Raw genomic sequence first — 21,984 nt, forward strand, 5'->3', positions numbered from 1 at the left:
CTCATTTGCTTAAATATTCCTTTGTATCCTTAAAGTTCTTAAAAATTTTTCATAAAGGTGATGTGCCATTAGATTTCTTCTTAAGTACTATATATAAATATATAAATTATATATGCACATATATATACATATACATGTCTCTATATGCACACACACATATGTACATACAGCCACACAGATACATACACACACGCATACATACACACACACCGAGAAAAACGAATGGTTTCTCTATTCAAACAGAACACTTCTGATAGCCAGATGTGTGTATTATTTTCCTACACTGTTCAGTTCTGCAACACCAACTGGATGTTCTACTGTTCCATGCAATTCTGGTGCTATCTGCATAGACTTTGCATCAGATGGCAAAGGTTAAACGGTTCAGTCCTACAAGACTGCCCCCACTTTAGATGTCAATCACAAAATCACAAGTCCAGACACCCTGGGCTGCTTTTTTTTTTTTTTACCCTGGGCTTCTGACTGACAAACTATGCATTAAGGTTGATGCCTCCATTTTCTAGAATGGTTCACAGAACTCAGGGAAGAAACACTTTTCTTACATTTACTGGTTTATTATGAAGGTTATTATAAAAGACACAAATGGAAACCAGGGTGGAGTTGGGGTGTGCCACTCTCCTGGCATGTGGATATGTTTACCAACTCAGAAGCTCATCAAATCTCCTAGTTCAAGAGCTTTTAGGGAGCTTGATCTTCAGCACACACATCCCACTCCATTCTCCTGGAGGTCTGAGTGTGGGGCTGAGAATTCCAATCTTCTAATAACTTGGTCTTTCTGGTGACCAGTCCCAACCTCAGTCTGGGAGCCCACCCTGTTGTCTCATTACTGTAGACTCAGGTGTGATCAAAACAATCTCCTTAAGAATGACAAAATACAATCCTATCACTCAGGACGTTCCAAGGGAATTCCAAGAACTCCAAGGACACGTGTCAGGAGCTAGGGACAAAGACCAAATATATTTCTAGTGATGCCATACACACACACACACACACACACACACACACACACACACACACAGAATGTTACCATTACCATCACAAATGTACAATATACATATATATCCATCTACATGTAAATATTTGTGATTGCAAATATATAGAGATATGAATATGTATATGTGATTTTAAACTGATTTATATTTGTATTGATTTTAAATATATTTAAATTTATATTTGTATTGCTTGTAAATAATTGTTATTATCAATGTGATTGTACATAGTATTTTGTATGTATATGTATATATGTGTATCATTTCCCCATATACAAATATAAATTTTATATCTAGATTATAATTACATAGCATATAATTAAAATTATACATAAAATAAATCAGAAGTAAAAATTAGATTTAAAAAATTATATAATCATATATAAATATAGTTTTTTTAATTTTAAATTTTTATGGGTATATAGTAGGTGTATATATTTATGGGTTACGTGAGATATTCTGATACAGGCATGCAGTGTGTAATAACCATATTAGGGTAGATGGGGTATCCATTCCCTCAAGCATTTATCCTTTGTGTTACAAGCAATTCATTTATACTCTTTTAGTTATTTTAAAATGTACGAGTAAATTATTTTCCACTATAGTCACTCTGATACACTATCAAATAGTAGGTTTAATTCATTCTTTCCATTTTTTCGTACCTATTAACTATCTCTACTTCCCCACCACACCCAGGCTACCCTTTCCAGCCTCTGGTAACAACCCTTCTGCTCTCTATCTCCATGAGTTCAATTGTTTTCATTTTTTCTTTTTTTTCTCAGATGGAGTCTCACTCTGTTGTCCAGGCTGGAGTGCAGTGGCACAATCTTGGCTCACTGCAACCTCCGCCTCCCTGGCTCAAGCAATCCTCTGCTTCAGCCTCCTGAGTAGCAGGGACTACAGGCATGCACCACCACACCCGCTAATTTTTGTATTTTTAGTAGAAACAGTGTTTTATTATGTTGGCCCGGCTGGTCTTGAAGTCCTGATCTCAGATGATCCATCTGCTTTGGCCTTCCAAAGTGCTGGGATTACAGGCATGAGCTATCGTGCCCAGCCTGTTCTCATTTTTAGCTCCCACAAGTAAGTGAGGACATGCAAAGTTTGTCTTTTGGTGCCTGCCCTACTTTACTTAACGTTATGACCTCCAGTTCCATTCATGTTGTTGCAAATGAAAGGGTCTCATTCTTTTTTTTTATGGCTGAATATTACTCCATCATGTATATGTACCACATTTTCTTTATCCATTCATCTATTGCTGGACACTTAGGTTGCTTCCAAATCTTGACTATTGTGAATAGTGCTGCAATAAACATGGGAGTGCAGATATCTCTTCGATACACTGACTTCCTTTCTTTTGGGTATATATTAATACCTAGAAGTGGGATTGCTGGATCATATGGTAGCTCTATTTTGAGTTTTTTCAGGAACCTCCAAACTGTTCTGCATAGTAGTTGTACTAATTTACATTCCCACCAACAGTGTAGGAGGGTTCCCTTTACTCCACATCCTCACCAGTATTTGTTATTGCCTGTTTTTGTATAAAAGTCATTTTAGCTGGGGTGAGATGATATCTCATTGCAGTTTTGATTTGCATTCCTCTCTTGATCATTGATGCTGAGCACCTTTTCATAAAATTGCCATTTGTATTTATTCTTCTGAGAAATGTCTCAAATTTTGCTCATTTGTTAATTGGATTATTAGATTTTTTTCTATAGAGTTGTTTGAGCTCCTTACATATTCTGGTTATTAATCCCTTGTCAGATGGGTAGCTTGCAAATAATTTCTCTCATTCTGTGAGTTGTCTCTTCATCTTGTTGTTTCCTTTGCTGTGCAGAAGCTTCTTAACTTGATGTGATCCCATTTATCCATTTTCTTTTCATTAGTTATCTGTGCCTGTGGTGTATTACTCAAGAAATCTTTGTTCAGTCCAATGTCCTGGAGAGTTTCCTGAATGTTTTCTTGCAGTAGTTTGATAGTTGGAGGTCTTAGATTTAAGTCTTTCATTGATTTTGATTGATTTTTGAATATGGCAAGAAATATGGGTCTAGTTTCACTCTTCTGCTTATGGATATTCCATTTTCCCTGCACCATTTATTGAAGAGACTGTCTTTTCCCCAATGTACATTCTTGGCATCTTTGTCAAAAATGAGTTCACCGTAGATGAATGGATTTTTTTTCAGAGTTCTCTATTCTGCTCCATTGGCCTATGTGTCTGTTTTATGCCAGTACCATGCTGTTTTGGTTACTATAGGTCTGTGATATAAATTGAAGTCAAGTAATGTGATTCCTCCAGTTTTGTTCTTTTTGCTTTGGATAGCTTTGGCTATCCTGGATCTTTCGTGGTTCCATATTAGGATTACCTTTTCTATTTCTGTGGGGAATGTCATTGGTTTATTGATAGAAATAGCATCAAATCTGTAGATTGCAGATTCCTTTGTTTGGTTTTAGCCATATTGTTTCTTTCAATTTATGAGCATATAATATATTTTCATTTATTTGTATCCTCTTCAATTTCTTGCACCAATGTTTTACAGTTTTTATTGTAGAGATCTTTCACTTCTTTAAGGTAATTCTTAGTGATTTTATTGCATTTGTAGCTATTGTAAATAGAATTACTTTTTTTTAGACTGTTTGCTGTTGGCATATACAAACACTACTGATTTTTTATGTTGATTTTGTATCCTGCAACTTTACTGAATTTGTTTATCATTTTGAATGGCTTTTTGGTGGAGTCTTTAGGCTTTTCAAAATAGAAGATCATATCATCTATGAACAATGATAATTTGACTTCTTAATTTCAAGTTTGGATGCTCTTTGTTTATATTTCTTGTCTGATTGCTCTAGCTCAGACTTCTAGCAGTATCTTGAATAACAATGGTGAAAGTGGGCATCCTTGTTATGTCCCAGATTACAGAAGAAGGGCTTTCAGTTTTTCCCCACTCAGTATGATACTTACTATAGGTCTCTCATATATGGCCTTTATTATGTTGAGCCGTGTTCCTTTTATATCCAGTTTTTTGAGAGTTTTTTTTTTTTTACCATAAAGCGATGCTGAATCTTATCAAATTTTTTTCCACATTAATTGAAATGATCATATGGTTTTATTCGTTTGTTCTTTTGGTATGATGTATCATATAGATTGATTTGCATATGTTGAACTATTCTTGCATCTCTGGGATAAATCCCATTTGGTCATGATGAATGATCTTCTTAATGTGTTGTTGAATTTGGTTTGATAGTATTTTGTTGAGGATTTTTGCATCAGTATTCATCAGTGATATTAGCCTTTAGTTTTCCTTTTTTTTTTTTTTTTCTTATGTGTCTTTTTCTGGTTTTGGTATCAGGATAATACTGGCCTCATAGAATGAGTTTGGAAGGCTTCTCTCCTCTTCTGTTTTTCAGAATAGTTTGAGTATATTGATATTATTTCCTTTTTAAATGTTTGGTAGAATTAGGCAGTGAAGCCATTGGGTCATTTCTTTGCTGGAGACTTTTTATTACAGCTTCAATCTCATTACTTTTTATTGATCTGTTCAGGTTTTGGATTTCTTCATAGTTTAATCTTGATGGGTTGTATGTGTCTAGGATTTCATCCATTTCTTCTAGGTTTTCCAAGTTATTGGCATATAGTTGTTCATAATAGCCTTGAGTTTAACATAGTTTAACAATTATGTCTTAAAATCCTTTGGATGTCTGTGGTATCAGTTGTAATGTTTTCTTTTTCATATATGATTTTATTTATTTGAGTCTTCTCTCTTTTTTCCTAGTTATTTTGGCTAAAGGGTCATCAGTTTTGTTTTTCTTTTCAAATAACTATTTCTTTTGTTTTGTTGATCTTTTGTATTGTTTTCTTCATTTCAATTTCATTTATTTCTACTCCGATCTTTATTATTTCTTTTCTTCTACTAATTTTGTGTTTGGTTTGCTCTTGCTTTTCTAATTCTTTAATATGCATTATTGGGTTTTTTTCTTTTCTTTTTTTTTTTTTTGAGACGGAGTCTCACTCTGTCGCTCAAGTTGGAGTGCAGTGGCGCGATCTTGGCTCACTGCAACCTCTGCCTCATGGGTTTAAGCAATTCTTCTGCCTCAGCCTCCTGAGAAGTTGGGACTACAGTCTCACACCACCACACCCAGCTAATTTTTGTATTTTTAGTAGAGATGGGATTTCACCATGTTGGCCAAGATGGTCTTGATCTCCTGACCTTGTGATCCACCCACCTCAGCCTCCCAAAGTGCTGGGATTACAAGTGTGAGCCACCACGCCTGGCCCATTGGGTTGTTTATTTGAAGTTTTTCTTCTTTTTTGATGTAGGCATTTATAGTTATAAACTTCCTTCTTAGTACTGCTTTCACTGTATCCCATGAGTTTTGGTATGTTGTGTTTCTGTTATTATTTGTTTTAAGAAATTTTTAAATTTTCTTCTTAATTTTCTCATCGACCCACTGGTCATTCAGGAGCATATTGCTCAATTTCCACGTATTTGTATAGTTTTCAAATTTCCTCTTGTTATTGATTTGTAGTTTTATTTCCTTATGGTCAGAGAAGATACTTGATATTATTTCAATTTTTTTTGGATGTTATAAGACTTGTTTTGTGAGCTAACATATGGTCTATCCTTGAGAATGATCCATGTGCTGGATTCATATTTGTATTCTGTAGCCATTGGATAAAATGTTCTGTAAGTATTTGTTAGGTTCATTTGGTTTATAATTTGGATGAAATACAATGTTTCTTTGTTGATTTTTTTTTTTTTTTTTTTTTTTGGTCTGGAAGATCTGTCCAATGCTGAAAGTGAGGTGTTGAATTCTTCAGCTATTATTGTATTAGGCTCTATCTCTCTCTTTAGCTATAATAATATTTGCTTTATATATCTGGGTGCTTCAATGTTGGGTGAATACATATTTATAACTAACTTTTATGTCCTCTTGCTTAATTAATCCTTTTATCCTTATATAATGATCTTCTTCATCTCTTCTTACAGTTTTTTTCTTAAAATCTATTTTGTCTGATATAAGTAATGCTACTCCTGCTCTTTTTTGGTTTCTATTGGCATGGAATATCTTTTTCATCCCTTTATTTTCTGTGTCTGTCTTTATGAGTGACATGTGTTTCTAGTAGACAACAGATTATTGGGTATTTTTTTTTAAATCCATTCAGCTACTTTATGTCATTGTATTGGAGAGCTTAGTCTATTTACATTAAATCATCTTATTTGTAAGAAAGGTCTTACTGCTGCCATTTTGTTATTTGTTTTCTGGTTTTCTCTTGTTCCTTTTTTTCTTCCTTTCAGTGAAGGTGATTATCTCTAGTGGTATGCTTTAATTTCTTGCTTTTTTATTTTTTGTGTATCCATTGTATGTTTTTTGATTTGAGGTTACCATGAGGCTTGCAAATGCTATCTTATAGCCCATTTTTTTAGGTGATAATATGTTAAAATTGCTTGCATAAAGAAACTAATAAGCAAAAAGAAAACTAAAAAAAAAACTCTACATTTTAACTTTGTCCTCCTAATTTTTAACATTTTGTTATTTCTATTTCCATTTTATTTTACTGTCTATGTCTTGAAAAGTTGTTAATATTTTTGATTGGTTCATCTTTTAGTCTTCCTAGTTAAGAGTAGTTTATACATCACAGTTACAGTGTTATAATATTCTGCATTTTTCTGCTTACTTACTATTTCCAGTGATCTTTGTACCTTCAGATGAATTCTCATTGCTCATCAACATCCTTTCCTTTCTGATTGAAGTACTCCCTTTAGCATTTCTTATAGCATGGGCTGGTATTGATGAAATCCCTCAGTGTTTGCTTGTCTGGGAAAATCTTTATTTCTTCTTTATGTTTGGAGGATATTTTCACCAGATATAAAGGTAAAAGTTTTTTTCCTTCAGCACTTTAAATATGTCATGCCACTCTCTCTTGGCCTGTAAGGTTTCCACCGAAAAGTCTGCTGCCAGTTGTATTGGCGTTCCATTGTATGTTAGTCACTTCGTTTCTCTTGCTGCTTTTAGAATTGTTTATTTATACATGACCTTGGGGGGTTTATTGAATTCCTTGAGGTAATCTTTGGGTTAAATCTGCTTGGTATTCTATAACCTTCTTGCACTTGGAAACAATACCTTTCTGTAGGTTTGGGAAGTTCTCTGCTATTATCCCTTTGAATAATCTTTCTACTCTTATCTCTTTCTCTACCTTTTCTTTAAGGCAAATAGCTCTTAGATTTGCCCTTTAGAGACTATTTTGTAGATCGTGTAGGTGCACTTCACTTTTTTTTATTCTTTTTTTCTTTTGTATCCCTTACTGTGTATTTTCAAATAGCCTATCTTCAAGCTCACTAAATCTTTCTTCTGCTTGATAAATTCTGCTATTAAGAGATTCTGAGGCATTCTTTAGTATGTCATTGCATTTTTTTAACTGTAGAATTTCTGCTTGATTCTTTTTATTTATGTCAACCTCTTTGTAAAATTCATCTAATAGTGTTCTGCATTTTTTCTCTGTATTATCTTGAATTTCTTTGAGTTTCCTCAAAATAGCCATTTTGAATTCTCCATCTGAAAAGTCACATATCTCTCTTTCTCCAGGATTGGTCCCTGCTGCCTTGTTTAGTTCCTTTGGTGAGGTCATGTTTTCCTGTATGTTCTTTATGCTTGTCAATGTTTGTTGATGTCTGGGCATTGAAGAGTTAGGCATTTATTGTAGTCTTCACAGTCTGGGTTTGTTTGTGCCATCCTTCTTGAGCAGGCTTTCCAGGTATTCAAAAGGACTTGGGCCCGCAAGCCCAATAATGCTGTGGTTCATGTAGACTCACAGAGTTACCACTTTGGAGGTCTTGGATAAGATCCAAAAGAATTCTCTGGATTACCAGGCAGAGATTCTTGTTCTTTTGCCTTAATTTCTCCCAAACAAGTGGAGTCTCTCTGTGCTAAGTTGCCCGGAACTGGGGGTAGGGTGATGCACCCCTGTGGCCACCACCACTGGGACTGTGCTGGGTTAGATTGGAATCCAGCACAGCACTAGTCTCACCCAAGGCCCACTGTTACCTCTACCTGGCTGCCACCTATGTTTGTTCAAGACCCAACTCTACAATCATCCAGTGGTAATCCAGCCATGTTTTTGTCTTTCCCTTCAGAGCTGTGAGTTTTCCCAGTCCCCAGGAAGGTCCAGAGATGCCATCCAGGAGCCTGGGATGGGTAAAAAATCATACAAATCTACCTTATGTTCTATGCTAGTGTGGCTGAGGTGGCACTCAGACTATGAGAAACACCTTTTTACTCTTCTCTCCCCTTTCCAAAGTCAGAGGAGCCCCACCCCATGGCCACCACCACCACCACAGGCCCACAGGGAATACTGCCAGGCCACCACTGATGTTTACTTAAGGCACAAGAGTTCTTTAGCCAGCCTGTGAATGCTGCTAGGCCAGGACTCACCCTTCAGGGCAGTTAGCTCTCCTCTGGCCCAGGAGGGCAGGTTCAGAAATGCCATCCAAGACCCAAGGCCCAGAATCTGGAACTGCAAAAACATGCTTGGTGCTCTACCCCTGGGGTCCCTACCCACACTGGGCCACAGAATATTACCAGACCCTGGCCTGGTAGGAATCTGGCCTCACAGCAGGAGGGAGCAGCGAGCATTACCCCCTGAGTTCTGCCTCCTGTCAGATCAGCTGTAGCATTAAATTCTCATAGGAGCGTGAACCCTATTGTGAACTGCTCATGTGAGGGATCTAGGCTGCTCACTCCTTATCGAGATCTAACTAATGCCTGATGATCTGAGGTGGAACATTTTCATCCAAAATCATCCCCAACTGCTGCCTGGTCAGTGGAAAAATTGTGTTCCATGAAACCAGTCCCTGGTGCAAAATGTTTGGGAACCGCTGCTCTACCGCATTGTCGCTGAGCTGTTACCTAAGATGCAAGACAGAATTCCCTTTGCTTCCTGTGCCTGTGCTTTTCTCAAACAGAAAGAGTCTCTCCCCACAGCTGCCACAGCTCTGAATGTGCTGAGTCTCACCTCAATACAGCACACCTGAGTCTCACCTGGGGCCCATAACATACTACCTGCGTATAGCTGTTGGTTATTCAGGCCCCAAGGGCTCTTTAGCCAGCATGTGATGTATCCTGCCAGTACTGAGTCCTTCTCTTCAAGACAGCAGGTTCCCTTCTGATCCAGGGTATGTCTAGAAATGCCAGCCAGGAGCTAGGGCCTGGAATGGGCACCTCATGACCCTTACCAGTGCCCTATCCTACTGTGGCTGAGCTGGTATCACAGATGCAAGACAAAGTCCTCTTTACTCATTTCTCCCCTCTCCTCAAGTGGAAGGAAGGAATCTCTTTTGGAGCCACAAGCTGTGCTGCCTGGGCTTGGGTGAAGGGTGGCACAAGCACTTCCTTAGCTTCCCTGGCTGGTGTCTCAGTAGGGAAGTGACTCCCAAGTCCATTGGCTCTGAGCCCAGCTCAGCACTAGAACGTGCCTAGGAGTTGTAGTCCTTGCAACCTAGACTGCCTTTCAAGTTTATTTAGGGAGAGCACGTTTGCCCATGGTGGCGAGGCTTGCTGGAACTCAAGTTCTAACTGTGGGGCTGGGTGATTACTTTCTGGTGATAGCTAGTCTAAATGCTCCCTCCATGGGTAAGAATCAGCTGAGTTTAGCTTGGTTTTGCTTTCCACTGTGACAGGGCAGCACAGGATTTAATAAAGTCTCAGAATCACTGCATTCTCCCTCTCCCAAGTGCTCAGATTCCTTCTCCATGCCATGAGGCCACTGCTGGGGGATGGGAGGGCTGGCGTTGGCAATTCAAGACTATTTTTCCTGCTCTCTTCAGTGCCTCTTTCTGTGATATGAAGTTAAAACCAGGTATTGTGAGTGCTCACCTGATTTTTCATTCTTACAAAGGTTTTTTTTTTTTTTTTGTATGTAGATAGTTGTTAAATTTGGTGTTCTTTCAGGAGGGATGATTGGTGGAGACTTCTATTTAGCTCCTTGCTCTACCCCTCCCTTATAAATATAAATTATTGCACTATTTTGGACAGATAGGTCTGTGTGTGTGTGTGTGTGTGTGTGTGTGTGTCCATAATTATCTCTATCATCTCTACGCATAAGTAAAGAGGTATATATGTATATGTGTGGTACTGTTCTCTTATATTTTCTAGTTGGTTATTGCTGGTTTAGAGGAACGCTGCTGTTTTTAAAAATTTACTTTTTATACAGCATCCTTTCTTATTTGTTCTCATAATTTGTTGATTTTGTTAGGTTTTCTATGTAGGTTTTTCAATGTGCAAATATGACAAGTTTTGTCTTTTCACTTCCAAACCTTACACATCTGAGACTTCTAAAATTCTCTTATAGCATAAATTAAAACCTCCAAGATTTATTTAACTGTAGTTGTGATAGTGAGTATTCTTGTTCTTTTCTAATCTTAGTAAGAACTATATAAAATTTATTTATTGTTATTCTTACTGCAGATTTTTAGTGTATCTAGTTTCTGTGTTATTAAAAACAATTTTTTTTTTTTGAGATGGAGTGTAGCTCTATCACCCAGGCTGGAGTGCAGTGGCGCAATTTCAGCTCATTGCAACCTCTGCCTCCCAGGTTCAAGTGATTCTCCTGCCTCAGCCTCCCAGGTAGCTGGGATTACAGGCACCCACCACCACACCCAGCTAATTTTTTGTATTTTTAGTAGAGACAGGGTTTCACCATGTTGACCAGGCTGGGCTCGAACTCCTGACCTCAGGTGATCCGTCTGCCTTGGCCTCCCAATGTGCTGGGATTACAGGGGTGAGCCACTGCGCCTGACCAATAAAATAGGTATTAATAAGAAAAAGTGATGAGTAAAGTGCCAGTGACCAGAAATGGGCTCCTGTGTAGGCTGCCAGCTGGATAATAAAGCCCTGAATAACCAATAAGTGAGCATGAAAGTAAAATTTTGAATGTTCATTATGTGTGACTAGCTTACAACTGGCCTTTTCAAGACAATATGATAGTTTTAAATCTTTATTTTTCTTTTATTTACAAACTTATTTACTTTTCAGGTGTATGAAATCTGAAGAGAAGTCCCTTGGTGTGGGATTACATACATTTTGCACAAGAGTATTTGGTAAAAATAGTTATTTTTTCCCACATCCTATCAGAACAATATTATTATTATTATTTTTTATTATACTTTAAGTTTTAGGGTACATGTGCACAACGTGCAGGTTTGTTACATATGTATACATGTGCCATGTTGGTGTGCTGCACCCATTAACTCATCATTTAACATTAGGTGAATCTCCTAATGCTATCCCTCCCCCCTTCCCCCACCCCACAACAGGCCCTGGTGTGTGATGTTCCCCTTCCTGTGTCCATGTGCAGAACAATATTAAATACTAGATAAACAAGGTAATTATTTCAGAAAAACAGTCTAGCAAATGTCCCTTCTGTATGTAAAAAGCACGTTATAAATATGAGAATGCAGCACACAAAGAGATAGAGAATCTCTTTTACTTGAAAAGGCCCTGTCTGACCTTAATTATACTATTCTTTATTTGAAGATTTGAAAATAAAATGAAAGAAAATGCTCTGCCCAAATAAAATGTACATATAACTGGCCCAAAACATTTAAGAAAATATATAAAGTTCAGAATCTTTAATTCATTGTTTTACTCTACTAATAATTATGTTGCATTTGACCATAAGATTACTTATCTTTTAATAATTTAGAAACTTTACAGTAAAAGTAACTCATCATTTCTAAAAATAAAATTTAGACCATTAGATTTATGTTTTGATAAACTTTGCAGTACAAATAAAGAAAATTGAAATATTTCCGAATAAATCAAGTATCTTAATTCTTGTTGATAGATTTTTCTTTCCCTGTTAATTATAGCTGGCATTCCTGCACCTATATATTTTGGCGCTTTAATGGATTCCACATGTTTACACTGGGGAACTTTGAAATGTGGTGAGTCAGGGGCATGCAGGATATATGATTCCACCACCTTCAGGTAAAGATAATAATTTGTTTAAAATTGTTTTATAAGCATAGACTGTGCATAACGCAAAACCATTCATACATAACTTTTTCTTTGTCAAGTGAAAAGAATACTTTTGTGTTTATTTCCAGCAGAGATACTGTTGTTATATCTCCATTCCTTATTTGCATACTAGAATTGTATTTTCCCATTATTTCTCAAGTGCTTGGTAAATATAAGCATACATGGCTTTCCTAACCTTGGCTTTCAAAGTGTTGTTTGTTAAATTCTTAGCAGTCAACACAATATTGAAGGTAATGGTTGTACACTGATACCTATCCAATTTATATTGCTCTCTAAAGGCTCTTGTTTTATCCTGCATGATTTCATCATCTCACGAGTCTGAAGCCTCACTTCCTCTCACCACCAGTCTCTGGTCTCCAAAATCATATTTTTTCTCCCTCTTTAAATTTTGCTGAAACAATCTTCTTCATGTCTCCTAATGCCTTCTCTTTGGTAAATACAAATCTAATTTTGAATAAAACTCTTTGTTATTTCTATTTTCATTCGGAAATTTGAGTTTTGTTTAAATTTGAATTTACTTCTCTTGATGGGGCAATAGTAAAGCTACTTCATTCAATATAAAACAATTTACCATTGCTTAAAGCATTCTAAGATATTGGTGTTGATCAGCAAAAGGACACATATCGAGAAGTATGGGGAGAGCAGACAGCAGGAGATTCATCTCTGCATCTATTCCCCTTTCCCCCAGAGCTCCCCAGGAGTGATGCTGAGGGAAGCTCAGCTACATGCTATGTATGCGGTGGATTTCTACCACAGTTGAGGAACCCCAAGGGTCACTATTGAGGGTTGGCCTCATCCTGCTACTTGGATTCTTGTTGATAGTCTCCTGAATTAAATGGTGCTTAAGACACATTAAACGGACTTGGCTCCATTCTCTGTTAGTCAGACCAATTAGACTGGTCAATGAAATGGTGTATCCATGAGAAAAATCTACCAGAAGCCAAGATATTCTAGAAATAAGGGTAAATATTGTTGGTAGACAATTCTCCATGGATCCCTACATTTCTGCTTTTCTTGTTAGCAGGGACACTGAGAGCATTTTTTCTGGACTATATTTTCAAGGATGTTGGAACAGTAAATGACCTTGGAAGATATAAATAGTGTCTCTCTCAAGGACAGAGGGCAGGTAGCTTGTTGTCCATGATGATAAGAAAATGTCTCCCTTTGGGGCAAAGTTTGGGCAGATTTTTTTGAAGCCCATTTAAAAGATTGGGATTTCCTAAACTCAGGACTTTCTAACTGCAGCCCAAATTCACTGTGTGTACAATGTTTACCTGGGTTCTCCCTCTGTGTCACCACTTTGGGACTTGGAGGGTAAGGAAAATCAACTTGAACATGAAGCTTGTGCTGACTGCTGTGTTGTGAGTAAAAAAAGTCCTTTGTCCCTGACCTATGAGTCTTGTATCTTCTGTTAGCATCCTTGAAACTGTGGCAGGCTAGCCTGTTAGCTTACAAATGAAGTAAAATCTTAGACTCTTTTACAGTTCTTGAGAACAAACTTCTGATTACCTTTCAATTTTCCTAAAAATGTGAAAATGATTAATTAGATTTATTCCAACCAATAGAAGGGGAGAAAATGCAGTAGTGGTAATTCATAAGAAAAAAACCCCACACAAATAAGTTAAAAAATAAGCCTAAGTGGTTTTGCAAATTGGTTAAACTTGCTGGTTAAAAGATAGTAATTTTTATATTGGACTTTTCAAAATTTGAACTAAATGTTGTTTGTAAGAGATAGATCAAAAATATAAAATGATTGAAGATAAGGTTTTGAAAAGATCTACCAGACACATACTAAATCAACTTCTGTAGTTATATTAATGATTTCAACAAAATATAGTTAAAGGGAAAAAATTAATAGGGTTAACCAGAGATATTACTTAATAATAAAAGGAAAACACTATAAAAATATAGAAAAATTATGAACCTATGTAAATCTATCAACATAACCTCAAATACACAAAACAAAAATTTATAAAATTATAAGAATAAATCTACAGAATGGAAAATTTCAGTATACTTGTCCCACAAATGAATATTAAATACAGACAAAAATGAGTGATAATATAGAATATTTCAACTTCAAATTGTACGAGTAATTGAATATACAGATAAATGTATATTCTGTATAAACATATATAATCTGTATGAATCTATAATACATCTATATCTATTTCTACATGAATACATGGATAATTGTTAACCAAAATACCAGCACCTATGCCACTAAAAAGTTAAAAAAAAGTATTGATACCACATAAATCCTGTTTTCTGTTCACAATGCAATGGAGATGAAAGTCTACAATAAAAAATTCCCAAACCCCAAATGTTTGAAAAGTGGAAAAAAATGCAGTCTTAAATTACTCATGGTTAAAAGAATAAATTACAGTAAACATAATTAAATAATTAGAACTGTATGTCAATGAAAGCACTGAATAAGAAAACTTGTGGGATGAAGCTAAGCCAACCAGTAATCAAAGGGATTTTTAGAGCTTTAAATGTATAAATATATATACACATATGTATATGTTTGCATATGTACAAATATATGTATATAAATATGTATATTAATATATACATATAAGTACATATATACATATTTATTTACATATGTATATAAATGTATATTTACATATGTATAGCTATATTACATATGTAAATATACATATGCAATATATATTCACATGTATATACACATAGGTATATATGTTTATATACACATATGTATATAAAGATGTATATATTTATACATTTAAAACATAATATGTATAAAAATATATACATATATACATTTACACATAAAAGGCTGAAAATTAATGAACTCAGAATTTAGAAAAAGAACAATGAAATATGTACAAATGACATAGAATGACCTGATAAATGACTCAAAAATTTACATATTGATATATTTCCTATCTCAAATAAGAATAATTGAAACAATATATTTTTAAAATTCAAAAGGGACTTTTCTTGATTAAAAGACAATATAAATATCATCCTAAACATCTGGTTTTTCAGAAATTAAACAGAAACATAAAGGAGTAAACAAAGCTGAATTCACAGGCTCTATGTCTCAAAATGAGCATTGGTTTCTGATATCAGCTTCCAAGGAAGAATAAGGTACTTCTAAGTCAAGAGACTAAATTCAGATTCAATGCTTTAATCCAATTAATGAGGTAAAACACCTTTTACAAGACTTAGTGTTCCTCAAAATGTGATATTCACTCAGAACTTCACAATGTGACCTTATTTGCAAATAGAGCATTTACAAGTAGAGTTAGTTAAGTTAAATGTGGTTATACTGGATTACCGTAGGCTTAAATCCAATCACTGGTGTCCATTTTTTTCTGAATCCTAGTAATGTTTCATAATAAAAGAAAATTTTAGAAGTAGAAAGATAAAAATAGATGAAGAAATTAATAAATAGACTATATACCGTAGAGGGAATAAGAAAGTAAAGAGCTATGTTTTGGTAAAGGTGCAAAGATATTACTAATAACAATACTGTGGAAAGGCAAATAAAGAGAGGAGGCACAAATAAAACATCATTAAGGATGAAAAAGCTAATATAAGTACAGATATTATAACACTTACATAGGGATTTTAGATATAACAATTTAGAAACATATTAAATAGATATTTTTCTAGACAATTATATATTACCAGATTTTATTATAAATCTATAGAAACATGAATATTTTTATAGTTACTTAAAAATGTAAAACTTTCAAAAGTGCTCATCCCCCAAGGTACCAAGTTCAGATAGTTTTCAGGAAAGTCTGAAAAAACCTACAATGAACCAATGATTAATTCGTAAATTATGCAAGTTATTCTCAGAAACAGAAAAAGGGAAAATTTTGTAATTCATTTCACAAAGCTAGTACAATCTTAATAATCACACTGGACAAGTTCAGTACAAGAAAAAAATTTGTAGGCTAATCTTATACATGCAAAAATTCTACATAAAAATTGATAAATTGAATCTAGTAATGTATAAAAATTACAAATACAGTTTATTTTAAGCATGCAAGGATGGGTCAACATCAGAAAATCTATTGGTGTAATAGATGCTATTAACACAATAAAGGTAGAAAACTTTGCATATTCTTCCGACTACAAGCAGAAAAGTTATTTGGTTATATTATGCACATTCATGATTAAAACTTTGAGCAAGCTCGCAATAGAAAATAACTTCCTTAATCTGATCAAGGTCATCTAAAGAAACTCTCACAAGAGTATATATTATAATTCATGATGATTCTTTGGAAGCATTCTTACTAAATACTAGAATAAAACTGCTATCACTACCAGTATTCATTTTGAGGTGAAGATCCTACTCAATGAAAAACTAGTTATAACAACAATAATAAAACATTAGAAAAGATGAAAATAAATTTGGATTTTCTCAGTGGGAAAATTAAAAAAACATAAAATATTTTAACAAATACTGAAATCAATAAGAGAGTTTAGCAAAGTTGCTTATATAAGATCAGCATGCAAAACCATCAGCTGCTGTTTTTATCAGAATAAAATACAAAGATATACAAATTTAGTTTGCACTAACCACACTATGTAATATTTAATATGTTTTAACTTTTAAAAAAATAGATACATCTACCTCGGATTGCCGGCAGCACTAAGAGGATCAAGCTTTGTTCCAGCCTTAATCATCTTAATTCTTTTGAGGAAGTGTCATCTACCTGGTGAAAATGCCTCTTCAGGAACTGAGCTTATAGAGACAAAAGTCAAAGGGAAGGAAAATGAGTGCAAAGATATATACCAAAAGTCCACGGTTTTGAAAGATGATGAATTGAAAACTAAATTGTAATTGTCCTATTATATTACTTTTTTCAGAATTAGAGAACATGCTGTACAACTTAATTGTTTTAAAAATCAGTAGAGATACAATAGATAACTTTTTCTTGTCTTTAAGAACCTAAAAAAACTCTTAACTCAAAATAATAAAATGTTCACTAATGATATTTCTAAGGTATCAATGACACTTGAGTTTTCCTAGGAGGGACATCAATAACAGCCCCCTAAAGAAGATTCTTAGAGCCAGCTTTATTTTTATGTTGAAACAGCAATTTCCCTTAATTTATCGAAGTAAGGGTGTACTTCCTACATCTCCTTCTACTAATACTTCTAAAAATTTTCTGTTATGAAAACCTATTTAATTCCACTAAATTTGTTCTTTGATATTGGAATTATTCAGATGCCTAAATTCTCATTCTGTTATGTGAAGATTTAAATATTTTATTCAAGTTTATCGCTTCCATGTGAGAGAAGCCTACATCTTCTTATTCTATTTAGGAATCGTTCTTTAACTCTTCTTATTCATTCTAGGCATGACTCCTATATAATAGATTACTCATAAATATACCCTCCTACTTTCAATTTTTTCTTTTCTTTATTACTCATACATTTGCTCAATTTGTACAGAATACTGAAAAACTTAAGCAGGTTATTAAACATCATGAGGCAAAGATTGTTGGATTTTTTTTCGGTAATTCAAATCCGGTGACTAAAGTTTTTCTTAAAAACAAGTGTCTGAATCAAAGGATGAAAGGACAATATTATAAAAACTCCAGTTCTTAAAGGCTGTTTGTAATGTCAGATATTGTCAAAGAACCACTTTCTAAGATTCAGGACTCTTTAGACCGATGTTTATAGCACCCATTGTGTCCTAAGGTAGAACACAAACACTAACTTTCCAAAAATAATCTTAGACAATAGCTTCTGTTATGAAACCGAGGTTAGTAAAGGCTAAGGTACATATTAAAAGCTAAATCTACTTATATTATTATTTTGTAAATTATGGATAAAATTAAAAATTGAAGGATTTTAGACATAGAAGAGGACTCATTGATTAATATAGGGCTTCTGGTAAAAGAGAATAGAATGAACAGACAAATAACTGTTTGTCTACTCCTTACTCTCCTTCCTGTTGAAATGACAGTCAATATATAAGAATGACATAAATCCCTAATGGATGAAGAGAATGGAGTAAGGAAGGGTGGGAGAAGTGGGTGTCAATACACTATGGTTATTTATGTGTACCATAAATGGAGTGAGAGTGTCTGCAGGGATACAACAGAGTGGAGGAAGCTGAAATACAGAATATACCTAGAAGGAGCCTGGAATGGAAGTGTGAAACTGAGTTGCCAGTTCAAAGTGTGAGTTGGTAGCTGGACAGAAAGCAGGCCAGTTAACTGAAGGACTTTGTACAGATGCTTTACAGGTTAATATGATTTCCTAAATGATCAGATGCATCATATGAAAAAAGAAAGCAAATGAGAAGAGAAAGGCTGTATAGAACAGGTTTAGGGGGAAGGATGAAAAGTTAAGTTTCAGTTTCATGAAGTTTGAGACTTCAACTCAGGGCATATAAAAAATAACCAAGGTTCAAACCAAGACTGGCTTTGAAACGAGAGAGAGGAACTAAAATCATTGGAAAGGGGGAGTTTAACTTTGATGTAGGTATGACTGCAGCAGTGAGATATCGTATTAAGATCTGATGACATGAAATTTGGAGCCACTTCCTTTGTGGTGGGAGGAAGTGAGGAGAATGGCCTGGAAACTAAAAGAAGGAGAAGAGACTTACCTATATTCACAGAGCAGCAAGAAAAAGTAAACAGCCACTGCATGAGAAGGTTTCAGGGGAATCAGATTTTGCTGAGTGTGCGATGGTGAAGAGAATGCTCATTTCTGAACTGGAATCTGAGCTAAAAAGAAGCAAATAGGATATATATGGAAGTTAGACTTATGGAAATTAGAAGAAGGGGAATGAGAGATAGTTTGGAATTCTGTGGCTATTTAGGTGACTGACATAAATGGGAGCAGAGGACATAATGAGGTTAGTTCTTACGGATTCAAGGCAGATAGTGTTGGTGAAACCGTGAGTGTCAAAATTAGGCGAGGTGGTGACTGGGCTCCCTGATGACCTCTTGTCGAGCAAAACTGAATAAGCAAAAACTTACTCAAGCTCCTGAGGCCCATTCATCATCCGTATTGATAGATTTGAGGTGATCTGAGAAAGCTGAGTCTTGCTTTGTGGACAATTCACCCACTTGAACTCCCTCAATGGAGCATCATAGGCCCAGAGAGACATGGCTATGGACTTAGTACCTTGGCATCACTTTTATCCCCTCATGGAGGAGATGGCATTTTACTCTGAAAACATAGGGTTCTCCTTTGACACTTCTTGGTGGGAGAAAGCAGGTCAGAGAAAGTGGGTGTTGGAGTGCTTTGGGATCCCTCATGACCTCTTTTGTTGGTATACATGAAGCCTGGGAGTTTAGTTCTTATTCTGAGCACTTGTACTACTCTCATGAGGGTAGAGATAATGGCATAGCGGACAGACATGGAGAAGAGAAACAAGAGAACAGGTAGTGAGAAGTCGAGAGTCAGTAATTTTCTTACTTAATATTGTGGGGATCTTACTTAATACATAAAGTTAATGAAACTAGAAATAGTGGTTTAATATATTACTTATAATTCAAAAATTAACCTATATTTACAGATGCTTACACAGTTTCTTTGTGAATCCACCTATGGTTTTATTTTAATTAATTTTTTATTGCAAAGCAATGAAATGTTGCTTTGTGGAGCCAGATAGCATTACAGCAGGTAAATGGGTTTCTGCTAGATCTCCACATTACTGGGGAGATGCTCGAACACCTCAGAATATACACACCCTTAAGGTTCAAGGGCTGGGGTTGAGCTCTCCATAAGGAACTTTTCCTCCTCCCAGAAGGGCGATCATTGTGTATATAGACATGGAGACAGAACCAGAACGACTTCCGTGGGTGGAAATAGTGCCATCAGAATCATTTATTATTATGAAATAAATATTATTTATCTACATTGAAAAAATACTACTCCTCCTAAAATCATTAACTTCTCCTCAGACGATTTTAAGAAATTTGAGTAATAGCACACGAAGTGGTAAAGACCCTTAGTCTTTCTGGTATATTAGAAAAGCCTTTTAATCAGTCTCTGGAAGGACACTAGGGATTGCAGCTGAATAAATATATTAAGAATAACAAATCAGTTCAACAACGAGTAGAGTCTGAGGTGGGATTTTCCGTGGAAATTCTCTTATGTCTGTACTAACAATAAGAAAGACAAGACAAAGACTAAGTAATTAAAGAAAAGCTCGAAATGTTTTGTAACCAAAAGCTTGAAATGTTATGTAACCAGAATGTTATGTAACCAGAGCTGTTAGATCAGATACTGGCTGATTCATAGGTGAACGTCCTCTTTGTGGGTCCTCTCATGCATCCCCATTTTCAGAATGTAAATAATTTGACTTTGTAGCCCTTCCAAAAAGGGTACTATCCCACTTCTCGTGGCATAAATCATACATTGACTGAGCATTCACCATCTAAAAATCACTCATGCTCCTTGAACCAAGGTGATTATCAGAGACAGCTCCTGGTAGAAGAGGTTGTAGATGTTAAAAGAGTATGATTTCTATATAAGAAAATATAGAAATTGACAGAATGGTTCTTATTTACTGGGCCTGGAGAATTCCTGTTCTGGCATTCTTAGATCCCTCAAATTTATTACCAAGGGGAAAAGGAAAAAGAGGCAAGCAGGCAGTAGGGTAAGCTGTTGTTTGCTTGCCAAGGAACTGGAGAGTGCAGGTTTCAAGACACCTTGAGGAAATTCTCCTGAGCCCTTAGCCAGGAGAAGAGAGCAGAAAACGCTTTTCTGTAGAATCCCAAGAGGCATAAAAGAGGATGAGTAACTGGGTCCTGTGCCAAGTTCCCAACCCCTAAGCCTTCCCAACATGGAGAAACTACACCAGTGTTGAAAAGTTTCTAGGTTGGAGGAACAAACTTGAGCATCAAGGGCAGATGCTTTGTTAACACAGTCCTGTGCAGAGGGCTCCTTCAGAAGGCATCCCCTGTGACCCAAACACCGCACCTTCTACTTTCTGGCCTTATGCCATCAATGCATCCAGCTGCAATCCATCCTCAAACCTGGAATCCATCTCTTGACTTCCCAGCCAGACCACATTCCATCCCTTCACTGTGTCCCACCCTGCCCAGAATGCATGCTGTTCTCCCAGAGTCTCATGGAAATAAGGCCTTGCACTGAAATAGGCTGTGGGAAACAAAAGGATAAGCAGGTCTGGACCAGGCTGTAATGGTAGCAGGTGAAAACAACTTATGGAAAAACACATGAATTCATTAGGAAATAAGGTGACAGATCCCCAGCTGCTGAAGAACTAGAATGTCTATTACACTCATACAATTGATGTTTTATTTTAATACACCAGAGCTACCACACAAAACTTCCCTCCATGTGAAAGGTTCCAGATAAAATTCTGCCATCCCTCCTCTCCTCATGTCCTCCTGCTCAGACCCACCTTCATGCCCCTAAACCAATCTGCATCATGCCTGTTTCAGAGAGTCATGGCAAGATGGGCAGTGCCTCCATTGTCACCATTCCCCACACCTCTGCACACTTCTGCCCCTTCCCCTCTAGACTCCACAACTTCACAGTCTTACTGTTGTAAATATTCCTGTACAGTTAGTAATGATCAAATGATCCTGTGGTCAGAGGCCTCTTTGGCAGTGTCTTCTTACCCTTAAGAAAGGTCATGAAATCCAGAAGGGGCAACCTTTCCAGGAGAGCTTTGGAGTCATTTCTGTGTGAGACACTATTGCATAATCCTGTAAGATTGCTTTTATATTTAAGGAATGATGTTACTTAACAAATAAACAAAAAAATTGCAAATAAATTTTTTAACAATGTTTACATTGGCTTAATCATATCTTCTCTCTTCCATGTCCCTTCCTTTCTCCTCTTCCCTAGAGGTCACAAAAATATACTCCACTTTCAGTTATCTAAGTTGTCTCCCCTCCTTCAAAGGGGAGAAAGGCTGGAGAGAACATGGGAAACATGAATCCAGTGATAATAACCTCAGTCAGCAATTAAT

The 21,984-nt window shown here is 35.9% G+C and overlaps 1 protein-coding gene across 10 annotated transcripts in view; it reads left to right on the top strand.

Moving 5' to 3' along the window:
• SLCO1A2 (solute carrier organic anion transporter family member 1A2) overlaps window positions 1-21,803 on the top strand; it is a 135,580-nt gene extending 113,777 nt beyond the window's left edge. For all 10 annotated transcript variants that reach the window (XM_055095869.2, XM_055095870.2, XM_057299488.1 and 7 more), the window contains 3 exons: window positions 11,034-11,098; window positions 11,870-11,987; window positions 16,644-21,803. In XM_055095869.2, coding sequence (XP_054951844.1) covers window positions 11,034-11,098; window positions 11,870-11,987; window positions 16,644-16,863 — 403 coding nt within the window. In that variant the 3' untranslated portion in view covers window positions 16,864-21,803. The remainder of the gene's footprint in view (window positions 1-11,033; window positions 11,099-11,869; window positions 11,988-16,643) is intronic.
• The last annotated feature ends 181 nt before the right edge of the window (window positions 21,804-21,984 follow it).

The sequence above is a fragment of the Pan paniscus genome, chromosome 10 (assembly GCF_029289425.2).
Source record: "Pan paniscus chromosome 10, NHGRI_mPanPan1-v2.0_pri, whole genome shotgun sequence".
NCBI classification, from domain to species: domain Eukaryota; kingdom Metazoa; phylum Chordata; class Mammalia; order Primates; family Hominidae; genus Pan; species Pan paniscus.